Genomic DNA, 12,840 nt, shown 5'->3' on the forward strand with positions numbered 1-12,840 from the left:
GAGAGAAAAACAACATCCATAACAATTAATATGATAAACTAATTGCTATGTTAACCACTTGGTTACCTTGTAGTTCCTCTGTTCAGTGTGTGTCACTTTCCTGGTTTGTCACATCAACAAGGAATGGATGTTTTCTTCTGTGTGCTGAATGGGCTTGGTTGTCTAGCACGTACAGGGTGCTACTGTTACTTAAATATACTTGTGTAGCTATATTTTTAATATATACATATAATTTAGAGTAAGAAAAGCACATTTCCTGGGAAAGCTACAGCTGTTCTCATCGCATGGAACAGACAGATTTTTTGCTACTACTGATTAATTTAATAGAGAATATCTCTTTTCAAACAGATACTTTAATCAGTCACAAACTTGTTACGTGTCTGTCTTAAGTGTAAATGCTTATTAGTGAAGTTTTATTTCACTTTGATTTTTTTTTGTTTGTTTGTTTCTGACTCAAGGGCTTATCTTTGTCATCAGTATTCTTCACATTGTGGGTGTTATAGATTCCATACCCATATTAATTTGTAGCACTTTCACCATCTGTACTGGAAGAAGTGACATCTGCATTTGTTCTGCCTTTACTCATCACCTTTGTAAATAGCTTGAATTACAAGGAATGCTACAGAGTGCAGTCTTGGGGTTCTGCAGAGGAGACACATTTCAGTGCGTCTGGCTCCTCTGTTGGGCCACAAAGTCTTCATAGAGGAAAAGCTCTCAGTACTAACAGCCAGTCATAGGTTACTCTTGTCCTCATTAAAAGCATGAGTTTTTTGTTATAGGGTAAAATGTTGAGGAATAACTAAATGAAGTGATTTTTTTCATGACACGCATTTGCAATATGGTTTCTTGTTTTCAATCAGCCTTCTAATTCTCTTTGAGCTATAAGATCTTAGCACCCAAGTAAATTTTAACTAGCATAAATTCTAAATTCTTCTCTTTTCTGATATTTTCACATAACTTATTCAAGCTTTAGTTTCTTCAGACTTCAGCTTCTTAGCATTTTGCAGTGTAGGCACTTTCAATGAGTTAAAAAAAAAAAACAAACCCACAACACTTTATTAGACTTATAAGAAATCATTGCAAAAAAATTATATACAGCTAACGTTATTACTGAGAACATACCAAAACAAATACACTGTTTGAATAAACTTTTTTTTGACCCAAAATTCAGAACAAACTGTTTAAAAGATGTGCTTATAACCAAGGCAAGGACTATTTTAAGCTTAGATACACAAGTGTTTAGACACCTAACTCCTCTGGAAACAAGTGGGAGTTAGGTTCTAAATACTTCTGTGGAACTGGGCCAGCAGTATAGTAATGGGTTATAGTTAGCATTGGAAAGCCTGGAATCTTAAATTCCTTCTTCTCTTCTCTCGGCTCTTAGATCTCTAGCTCCTAGGAGGCACTATTTATTGTGTACCATGTGCCTTAAAACCAATAGGTGGCAAGAGAAAATGCATTCCATTTCTCTCACTGTGAATTCTGTGCATGAACAGAGAAATCAGATATTTTTTTTTCTTGTAATTCATTCTTAATTTTGATACATGCAGCCCTTCAGAAATTCAAAACGGAGTCGACTCTTCTGTGAAGAAGATGACAGACAAATAAACACAAGGTCACCCAAAAGAAATCAGAAGGTTGCGATGGTTCCACAGGTACCTACATGTATGCAGATATTTTTACCAAAAAGGGGAACAAGTCCTATCTGTGTTAGCTGAAAACTAGAATACATTTGCTTTTCAAGTTGCATTATCAGTTTATGAATATTCTTGTGAGGAAAGCTGTTGCTAGGAGTAAACCACAATTCAAAACAGTTTTATATTTTTCTTCCTCACAACTGGGTTCCTCAGTTTGTTTATGGGAATACCTTTTCTTTTTGATCCTGGACATAAGCATACAGAGCTAGAAGGGATTCCAGACTAACTGCCCATCTTGTTCCTGCAAACAGTCATATCTTGTAGTCTGCATAAATTTATGCAGCTTCAGCTAAAAACTGACTAGGTTTCTTGCATTCACTACATCATTTAGAAAGTTGCTATAGAACTTAATGTATTCCAACAGTTAGAACTTGCTCTAGATTTGTAGCCTAAATGTATTCATGGCCATCTATACCGTCTTGATCCTATAACGATAATGTCTTCCAATTCAAACAGCTTCTTTTTTCTACTCCTCCACTTGACTGTCTACTCCTTGATATAGCATGAAAGAGCAGCTGTAATTTCCCTTGGCCTTTATTTGCTGTGTTTGACAGGGCAACATCTCTTAAAGAATTGGCTCTCTAGTACCTTTGTCATCCAAATCACTTCTCTGTATCATCACCTTACGAGCCTGAATTTGCCACACTGAAAAAGTACTATTTGAATGCTGGTCTTATTTGCCTTCTGAACTGCAGTGTCAAATGGGGAGGACTTAGCAGTTGCCATTTTGTTGTGTCCGTTGTGTCAGAGATGAGGACCATGACATTTCTCTCTATTCATAACTATGATTTCTTAACAGTAAAAATGCCTGGATAATGTTCTAAGCCCGGTTGGTTTGTACTTAAATGTCTGGTTCAGGAGGTCCGGTGATTGCTAGATAAATATTTGTGAGGGACTGCAGCTGCTGTAGCTCACAGATCTTACTGTCCTGCTAGGCTTTGTTTCATGGAGTTACAGTGGGAGAAAGGCGACCTGTATCTCGAAGGTAGTGGTTAAGCGCGGCAGGAGCCAGCAAGGTGTCTACTTTATGCTTTATCCTATTACTGCTGCTACTAAAGGTCAAACTACTTTTGAGCGTTTGGGGAAGGATAACAATTGATCATGGCATGGGGACCCAGTTAAACTAATACTCTCAAAAAGCTGTTATTTTTTGCAAATAAGTTTTTCTTTCTGTCAGTTAAGACAGCCATCACTGGAACAAAATTATGGAATTATTTTTCTGCGGTCTTGTTTAAATGCAGGTCTATGTATCATGCATGCAATCTAAGACACTGTCTTTTCTGGAATTTATAAAATAGCTTTCAAATGTAGTTAAAACTTAATTGCTTATGTCCATGCTAGTTTCTCTTGCAGTTTTCTAAAAAGCAAGCACTCTGCTCAAATGTTTGTCTGTATTACGTTCCTGTGCTAGCTTCATCCTCAGTTTAAGAAGAGTTATTAAGAGTCAAAGCACTAGTGCAAATGAGGCAGTGGGTGTTGCTGGCATCCGAGCCACAATGTCACGTATGCTCACTTGAGACAATGTTCAGCCGTGCCTCAAACTTTTGAAGTCTGTGTGTACTTTAGTGCCATGCTATTGTTACCAATAATGTAGTTTCCATGTTGAAAAATGTTTCTGTTAGACGAGTTTTGTATAAAGATAACTTCTTGTATTGATCGTGCTAAAGTTTGCCATCTCTTATGTTTGATTGCATTGCTGATATAGCACAGTAAGGATTATTATAGATCTGCAACAAAAAAAATTGTCATGAAACAGTATATGTGATTAAAATGTACCATTTATTAATGTGCAACATTTCATCAAGAAAATCTAATTTAATTATTTGAATATCGAAGAATCGTTAGACTGTATTTAACTGATTCCTTTATTTTACTGCATAGAAGTTTAACACAACAATGCCAACACCAGACAAGAAGGTATCGCAGAAGATTGGTTTACGGCTTCGTAACCTGCTGAAACTTCCCAAAGCTCACAAGTGGTGCATATACGAATGGTTCTATTCAAATATAGATAAGTATGTTTGGTTTATATAATTATCTCATATTAGTATAGAAACAAGTCATTTTCTGAAATTGATCTGGAAATTTCCATATATTGATTAGATACTCCAAAGTTTATTCTTAAATTATTAGTTATTGAAAATTATTTCATTGGTTTGTTTTTGTTGTGGTTTTTTTTCTATTTTTTTATAATGAGCAACTACTTGAGTAGTTCCTTGGGTAGTCTTCTATGGAAAGCCTTCCTTCATGAAAATAATTTTCTTTTTATCACCTCTGCCTCTATCAAGAGGCATCTTTTCTTAAGATACTAAGATAATATAATAAGACTTTATTATAAAAGATACAAGCTCTTATTCATAATGTTTTAGTATCTTAAGCATGAAGTTATCAGAACACTAAGACTTTTTTGAACCCTTGCATCTGTGTTGCTCACGGGGGATGGGAAGGAATCTGCTGCTTCATAAGGTGCTGCTTCTCTAAAAGGTGTAAAAGTTGATTTCAGATAGTTCTTCCCCATCATCCCATTTTTATTGTGATCATTAACAGAGCTCCAGGTTGTAACTGTTCGGCTGTTGTCTAGATAGCAGCGTCCTTCTTAGATCTCCTGTCTCCGAGATCGTTTCTGCAATTTGTGCCTCAGAGTCTTTGGCGCTTGTTCTCTTAACGCCACTAGCAAGGTGGTGTGAATTGTTTAAAAGAACCATTATAATTTAGTCCCTAATGATGAAAAACTAAAAATTCTAAAATGTAAAAATCATTATTGATGAATGGAATCTTAAAATCTACACTATTGACTCACAGATGAAACACTAGCATTTAATATTCTAAAGAATGGCTTCAGAGTTAACAAGCATTCTTTCCTAGAATCTATTCATAACAAAATAATTACCGTTTTTCCTTCCTGTTTTAATCACGATTGCTGTGGCTGTTTTCCCTAACTGAAAAGGCAGTCATAGCAACAGAAAAACATTTTAGGATATGTTCATCAGAAGTAGAAAAATTACATGTCTGTTTTAGTTAGATTTAATTCCTTTGAAAGAAGTGGTCTTTATGTGCTTTTTTTTCCCCTTATTTGAAAAAAAAAACAAAAAACCCAGAACAAAGAACCCAAACCCTACTTATTCCTAGTAGTAATTTTAATATGTGACATTTATAATTACGATTTATACAGCAGTCTAAGAGCTTTTAGTTTATTCTCAAATAATTGTCTGTGGAACTTTACATCTATCAGTAGACTAGAATTTGGGTTTAGCAGGTAGTTCTGAAAACCTCTTTGATAGTTACCAATGTAAGCTTGTAATGCGAGTAAGATATAATCATGTTAAGATATTATAACATAGTTTACTAAGAAACTACATATCTGTGGAAGAAAACCTTTGATGTATGTTGTTTTGAGTAATATGATCGAGGTTTAATGAGAAGCTTTAAAAAGTTTAAAGCATAGAGCTAACTGTCAACTGACAAAATATGGCTCACTGTACAAGTCTCAAAATATTTTAATCAAATTGTCTCATCTGAGATGGAAATCATCAATTTAAATGGCATGTCTACTATTAAGTTTTTGAAATACTTTAATCTCCACAACTATCATCTGTGGTTATTAGATTATTGAAGCCGTTTCAGTTGGATTCTCTCTATGCTGCTGCAGAGGACAGTTTTGTGTAAAATCCCACTGACTTCTGACACACAGAGACTTCTAAAGAGCTGCTTACTACTACAGTGATCATAGGCCCTCAGAACCAGATGCAGTCGTAGCTTGCTTACACCATTTCCCAGAGCTTCCAATCTTGTGGATGCTGTGGTTTTACAGTTTGCCTGCTTAGGGACAAGTGATAGTAAAAACAATCAAATACAGATTCTCTTTCTCCAAAAAAAACCAACCCCAAAACAGTTGTTCTTTACACAGATACCTTGCCTTAGTGACAGTAAATCTGGAGAAAATAAAACTCTTATACGCTTCCTTGTCTGTTTCCTGAGCCTTATTGATCGTTCTTTGTGGTTTCCTTTTCACTTCATGCCACAGCTGCAGATCCTTCTACTGCAAAAATATTCTCTTCCATTCTTGCCTAAGTCTCCTTATCTCCATGCACCTTTCCTCTCTCCCACCACCCTGCACACTCACTTGAAAGTGGTGTTGCTTCCAAGATCCTCTTTATTCTGTACTTGGGGATATCCCCCTCTAAGCCCCAGTGCCCTGCAGAGAGTGGAGAAAAGCGGCTTTATCTTGGATGCAGTTATTTTTTTGTTCTCACCAGGCGAGATCTATTTCGGTTGCACATAGTCTTTAATGATTAACCTGCTATTAGAACGGCATATCCATTGCTGCTCCCTTGTCACTTCAGCCCAAGAAGGATGTGGTACTACAAAGTAAAAGGCAGTCATAAAACATAGAGATACAGACAGGTCATAGCATCAAAGAGAAATTCATAAGCTGTGTAGGTAGGTTCTCTGAACTGTCACTTCTATAATACTGATCCTCTGCTTCATCATGGAGTCGTGGTATGATACAATAAGTCTCACCTGTATAGCTGTAGAGAATGACAAGTTGGCTCAATTTCCTATATTTTGGAACACTCTGATGAGTATCTGGGTTATGATTGAATGAATTTATGAAAACGGTACTGTCTTTCTCAATGTCACATAGTCCCTTCCATTATTCTCAATACCTCACCATCTCTTTATGGTTTCCTTCAGTGTGTTGCAGTATCCTCATGATGCTGCATTGGCTTTACTGAAATTTCATTTGGTGCCTTTATATACATTACAAAGCAGGATGAATACATATGTTTCCCTCTAGTAACAAGAGAGGAACATTTTTGAACATCACTGATAGTAAGGCTCAAATAGAACAACAGTCCTGGAAACTTTCTGTCTTTGTTTTCAGTTGAATTTATTTCAGGTTAAATTTGTCCTTTGAATAGGAGTGTCTTGTTTATATGACTAGTTTATACTTTTTGTTTTCAATATATTTCTTACGATGGATGTTTTTTGGAATCCTTTGACAAAAGTTTACTAAGTGTAGTTAACAGAGGACCAATTGTGTTTCAACAGACCACTGTTTGAAGGAGATAATGACTTCTGTGTATGCCTGAAAGAATCTTTTCCAAATTTGAAAACCAGAAAATTGACAAGAGTAGAGTGGGGGAAAATCAGACGATTAATGGGAAAACCACGGAGGTAATTTCTTTTTTCTTTCTTTCTTTCTTTTCAACTAATAACTACATGTAGTTTTGATGTTACTGGTATTGTTCCTTCTAAAATAATTTTGTGTGTAGATAGTAAAGCAAAATAACAGCTGAGAGTAGAAAAACATCTTATTGAAAAGGTGTTCTCTGAGCACACACCCTGCTCCCACACACACCTTATTCCTTATATACTTGTGTCCAGTCCATGTAGTCCTCATAAGCCTATACTTGAAATGTGCTCTTCCCAATCTGGATAACTGAGTATCCAAGCTAGGATATGTTGAAACTATTATTGTATCTTCTATGCTGCAGTGCTGCCTGGTGTGGAAGACAGGCCTATTTTTCACTAAGTATTTTTTTCTGGTTATAACTAGCTCTTCATGGGGAAAACAAGTGCACATTTTCATCTCATTTATTTTATTATTTTTAAACCATTTTATAGATCCTCAACTTTTCCTGGCTTGGCTGCCAAAACAGGGAGAGGATAAAGTTACCCATAAAATATTGTACCTCTTGGAGAAGAAGCCAGAATTTAACTAAGGCCGTAGGTTTTTTTTTCTCTAATTTAGAATTCTTAATTCTTAAACCCACTGATTCGGTTCAGTCTTTTCACAGAAGCTGTACGATTTAGCCTAGAGAAGAGAAGGCTCAGGGAGGATCTCATCTCTGTGTATAAATATCTGAAGAGTCGGCATAGAGAAGATGAGGCCAGGCTTTTTTCAGTGTTGTCTAGAAAGAGGACAAGAGGCAATGGGCACAAGCTGAAACACAGGAGGTTCAGTTTTAATATAAAGAAAGACTTCTTTTTACTGGGAGGGTGACTGAGCACTGGCACAGGTTGCCCAGAGAGGTGGGAGAATCTCCATCCTTAGAAATACTCAAAGGCCATCTGGACATGGTCCTAGGCAGCCTCCTGTAGGTGACCCTGCTGGAGGGGTTGGAGCAGATGACCTCCAGAAGTCTCTCCCAAACTCCGCCATCCTGTCATTTTATAAGGTCAGGAGAAAAATATACAAGTAGTGTTGCAGAAATAAAAGCGTGGTTTATTTATGAAAATGCAAACACTAAAGCACTGAATCCATTTCATAGATCGCTGTACTGAGTTAGATTATATTTTGTCTGATGGAGGCTATTTCATCTCCTGTACCTATAAACAACTTTACATAACTAAAAATTGCCAGTCAAGGGAAGGCAGCAGAGCCATCTTAAAAATAGTTCCTTTTGAAAAGGCTTTCATATAATTTGAGCTTAACTGAGATAGCTTTTCATTCCTCTATCGTCATGCTTCCCGCTGAGAGGGAAATGGTGTCTTTGGACACCACTTCATCTTACATGTCACTTACACATTTGACTTTTTTGCAAAAGGGGCTACTACTATAAAAGATCAACTTGCCTCAGTCAACAGTCTGTTGGATCACTGATAAAACTTCCTTCCTTTTTTTTGGAGGGGGGGAGGGAAGAAGGGAGTGTTGTTGGTTTTTGTTTGGGTTTTTTGTTGTTGTTTTTGAGATATCATACAGTTAGCTTTTTAAAAAGAGAGACTCATGCTTAAGGAACCACAGGTCTAAATGGGCAGGAAGTTGTTTTCTCCGAATTCTGAAGTACAACTATTTGACAGGATATAGAGTCTTGTTTTGTTTGTTAACCAAAACTTTACGACTTCTTGTTTTTTACCAACATAAAATAAGCGTTCCTGTTTGCTCTTCATTTCTTTAATAATTTTTAAAAAATTATTTATAGGTAGTCTTTCTTAAGATGTCCAGAGTGGTCTTTGTCCTTAGTTCTACAAGATTTTGAAGTATTCTAAATCATTTGAATGCTTTTTCAAGATAATTTTCATCTACCTCTAGAGCAAAGGTTTTTTTACATTACTATTCTGTTAGAAATTTCTTCTGTCTGTACTCATGATGTGCAAGTAAGCTAAATACCGTGTTACTACTGATATCTCCCCATGAGTGAAGAAAAAAAGACATTTTGCATCCACAGTGTTGATGGCAGAGGATAATAGTGTCTCTGTGTGATAGCTGTGCACATGGTTGTCTTTTTTTTTTTTTTAATTTTGTTTTAAATATATTGTAATATTTTCTAATGTCTGCTGCTACTTTAAATGTCCTATCACACCATCAACAGTGTGGTTGATTGGGACAACAGTATTCTTCATGGGAGCCTGCAAAGCTTGTAAGATTCCAGTAGACTGTGGGGAAAGATATGCTCCAAGAAAAGGAAGAGGTAATAGTTAGTCTTGTGTACTCTGTATAAACTTAATTGGGGTTGTGAAATAGCAATGGATATGAATTAAGCTGAGATATGCTTCTCCTGCCACTGTATGATGGTAATGATTACTCTGTTAGTTCAAATTCTTATGACCGAGGTAGAAACTGAGAATAATGTTTAACCTCTTAAAACATCTCCATAGAAAACTAAAGAGGTTGCGATGTGATCTGTACCATGGTTTTAATCTTCATTTTTTTCATAGGAATAACACAAAGATGAGATAACCTGTATTAAATATATTTGGGGTGATGGGCTTGGAGATTAACATAAGCTAGAAATATGTTTCAAATACTTTCTACATCCATTACCTACAGCATTAGGAACAAAGACTTTGTAAGAACATCTGAGCTAGCCGTAGAACAGTAGTTGCTGTTGTAGGGCCCTCCAAGGTCAGTGATTAGTATTTCTAAGAGCACAGGTCAAAGAACATCAGACAATATCTGATGTTCCTGATGCAAGACCCTGTACATGATTAGAAGGACTAATATTGAAGTCTGTATTGCCTTTTGCTGTTTTTTTGTTGTTGTTGTTGGGGTTTTTTTTGTCTTGTCACACTGTTTTCCTCTATGGAATGGAAAAACTCTGACCTGCATTTTACTTCTTCACATTCACAGCCCATGGCAGGCATTATTTCACACTTGTTCCTCCCCAGTAGTAAGTGTGAAGCGAATAGCATCTTTAAATGAGACTATCCAAATAAGCTTTGCATAACTCTCCCAACCACCATCACTCTCTCTTTGCCATGTGCCTTTCCAGGTATTTTGAATTCCTAATGAGGATCATTAGGCAATACATAATTCCAGGTAAACACATTCTGCTCTTCAGTGGTAAACTGGTGAGTGGGGCCCACACCTACAGTTGCTTAATCTACAACAGAGTTTCTAGACCATACAAAGACTTTTGTCCAGTGACAACTTTTGCAGTGACAGGGATTTGGAAGCCTAAAGGAACCTTCAGTGCAGCACATTACTGCACGTGCCTGACAGAAGTACATCACAGCTTCAGTTCATTCCCATTCATTGTTGTGCGTTTTTAATGTCTTGCTTAGGACTAAGATCTCATTGTGTTAACACTGTACACACTGGACAAAATAGATGGTCTATGCCCCGTATTAACTTAGAAACCATGTATAAGATAAAAGGCAAATGATATATGCATACAGACAAATGAATGTGAAACTGATGGTCAGTATAAAAGAAGGTGGTCTCAGCATCCTGACTGCTTAGTTCTTATGATCTTCTCATACACGTTGCAAGGAAGGGAAATTTTGGAGAATAGCGAAATGACTTTGTGGAACTCTCCAGGTGAGAGGTATACAGAAGAAAACATAAGAATGTTTATTTTGGCATATAATAAGAGAATAGTAGAAGCAGACTTGGAAATAGGAGCTGACTGCTCAGTACTGAGGAAGATCTTGAAAGATTTTAAATAGAAAATAATTTGCAGTGTAGGAGAGGTAACCAACAGAGGAGTTGTCAGTGTCTTCTAAAATAACCTCACAAAATAGGACTTCTTGTTGATCACTGATCAATATATAACTGTATGAGTTCCATAGAAAATGTTTAAATTGCATTTGACTGCAGTAAAGCAATTAACAAAGGTAGTAAATTATTTGATAAATAACTGCTTCTGCAGTTAAGCAGACCTACAATATCTGTGCGCCTTTTTTAAATGACTTCTTTCATTGACACAAGAATGATCAAAGTGTTTTTTTAATAAGAAATGGGAGACAGGATTGAGTCCTTAATGTCTTTATGCTTTTAGTACCTCCCTCATGCATCGCGCCTATTCAGTAGGTTAAAAGTGAAAATGAGTAAAACCAAGTAACAGCCTTGGGAGTAAGTCTTCCATCTTTTACATTACATGTTAAGACACCCCCAAAATGGGGGAGGGGACTGCTAGAGATTATCTGATTTTACACAATAGCCCAAGTTCAAACAAATTTGTACTTTTACTGTGATGAATCTCAGAACAATTCATGTGCATAATAGAGATTTTGTGACTAAGTTGTACTCTGCACAGATACAAGGAGATGAGACAGAGAAATGCCCAATATTCTGAGTCTGGTGCCCTTTCATACTAAGTTAGTTTAATTGAGCTAATGAGCACACGTGAAAGGGATCTACTATGTATCAGTAAGTGATGGCAGCCAGGGACCTCACAGTAAATCCTCCTTACATCTTACATGCATTGAACTGGTATTCAGAATAGACTGGATGTGGGACCTGCTTTAGCTTTGTTGTGACACCAGGTGGATCCCTGTAAGCAGAAAAAGTCCTAAAAAGCCATACTCTTCTGAGGTACTAATGCAACAGCTAGCATTCCTGAGTCTTACTTTTAAATAAACTGTTATTTTAGGAGTGATAATTCTGGGGAGTAAGACTGTCTAAATCTGTTCAACAAAATCCTTTTCTCTTTAACACCTCACCCCAGGTTTTTTCATTTTCCCTTGCTGATGTGTAAACTATGCCTATTTATTTGATATGTCTTCACGTACATACGTTTTCAGTGCTGAATTTAAGTATAGTTTTACATAACTGTATTATAGGTGTTCCTCTGCATTCTTCGAGGAAGAGAGATCAGCGTTAAAACAGAAACGTCAGAAAATAAGACTTTTGCAGCAGCGGAAAGTTGCAGATATTTCACAGTTCAAAGATCTTCCAGAAGAAATTCCATTACCGCTTGTAATAGGAACAAAAGTTACAGGTAAATTCTTAAAAGCAAACAAACAAAAAAACAGCCAAGTGTTTTGCAGAAATTTTAGTAAACCATAATATATTTAGTGCACATAGTTAAAACAAATGTAAAACATCAAAAACGGTATGTTTTTATTTTTAACTTATTGAGAAGGTGCTTGTGAGGATTAGCTAGCATTTTTAAAACAGTGATATGGTTTTAAACTGTTTAAAACACTGTTTAAAACAGTGATATGTTTTATTATTTCTGCTGTTAAAATTGTAGACTTTTTTTAATTTTTTAATGTCTAGTAATAAATCTTGGAGAAAGAGAGATGCTTAAATGTAAAGAGTGGAGTGCTGTCTGAAAGTTTAAAATCTAACCTAATATAAAACTTGAGCTTTATTTTTCCATAAATATAAAAATATCTGTTTTGAAAGAGAGATACAATTGATATTGCAGTGGAGTTGGACATGTATACTAAACATGACATTACCTGACTGAAAAAACTTATGCATAACTGAGGAAGGAATATTGTTAAAAACATTCCACAAGTTTTGTCTAATTTTAAAAAACCTTGAATTCCTCCGTCCTGTCTGTTAGTGATCCAGGTGCTTTTCACGTAAGCATGTTATCTCCCACTCAAGCCACTACTGTCCATTGCTTTTTGCGTTCTTCAGCAACACTGCCCTTAATTCTTGCTGAAGAGCAGGAGTGCACAACACTGCCTCTCCTTGCTCTCCTAGAGATGTGTCCTTCAAGCTGCTCCCATCATTGTCTTTTGCTAAATATGCATCAGTAGAAGTGATCAAAGAGAAATGGTATGCAAAATCATCCAGAAATTGACTTTTGCCTGCAAAATCTGTCAGTCAGAAGGTATTGGGTATTAAATAGTGGGTTTTTTAGACATAAGTGTAGTGCTAAGGATTAGATTCAGGTAACACTTGACTTAAAGATAAATTTGACAAAAACTTGGGTCGTGTTTCTATTGCATACAATTTTTTTTG

At 36.2% G+C, this 12,840-nt stretch overlaps 1 protein-coding gene across 2 annotated transcripts in view; it reads left to right on the forward strand.

Moving 5' to 3' along the window:
* LIN9 (lin-9 DREAM MuvB core complex component) overlaps positions 1-12,840 on the forward strand; it is a 41,518-nt gene that overhangs the window by 14,539 nt on the left and 14,139 nt on the right. The window contains exons 4-7 of one of the 2 annotated variants that reach the window (XM_063330956.1): positions 1,551-1,655; positions 3,579-3,712; positions 6,750-6,875; positions 11,706-11,863. In XM_063330956.1, the coding sequence (XP_063187026.1) occupies positions 1,551-1,655; positions 3,579-3,712; positions 6,750-6,875; positions 11,706-11,863 (523 nt within the window). The remainder of the gene's footprint in view (positions 1-1,550; positions 1,656-3,578; positions 3,713-6,749; positions 6,876-11,705; positions 11,864-12,840) is intronic. The other variant, XM_063330957.1, reaches the window with a different exon arrangement.

Source organism: Chroicocephalus ridibundus, chromosome 3 (genome assembly GCF_963924245.1).
Source record: "Chroicocephalus ridibundus chromosome 3, bChrRid1.1, whole genome shotgun sequence".
Taxonomy (NCBI): Eukaryota; Metazoa; Chordata; class Aves; order Charadriiformes; family Laridae; genus Chroicocephalus; species Chroicocephalus ridibundus.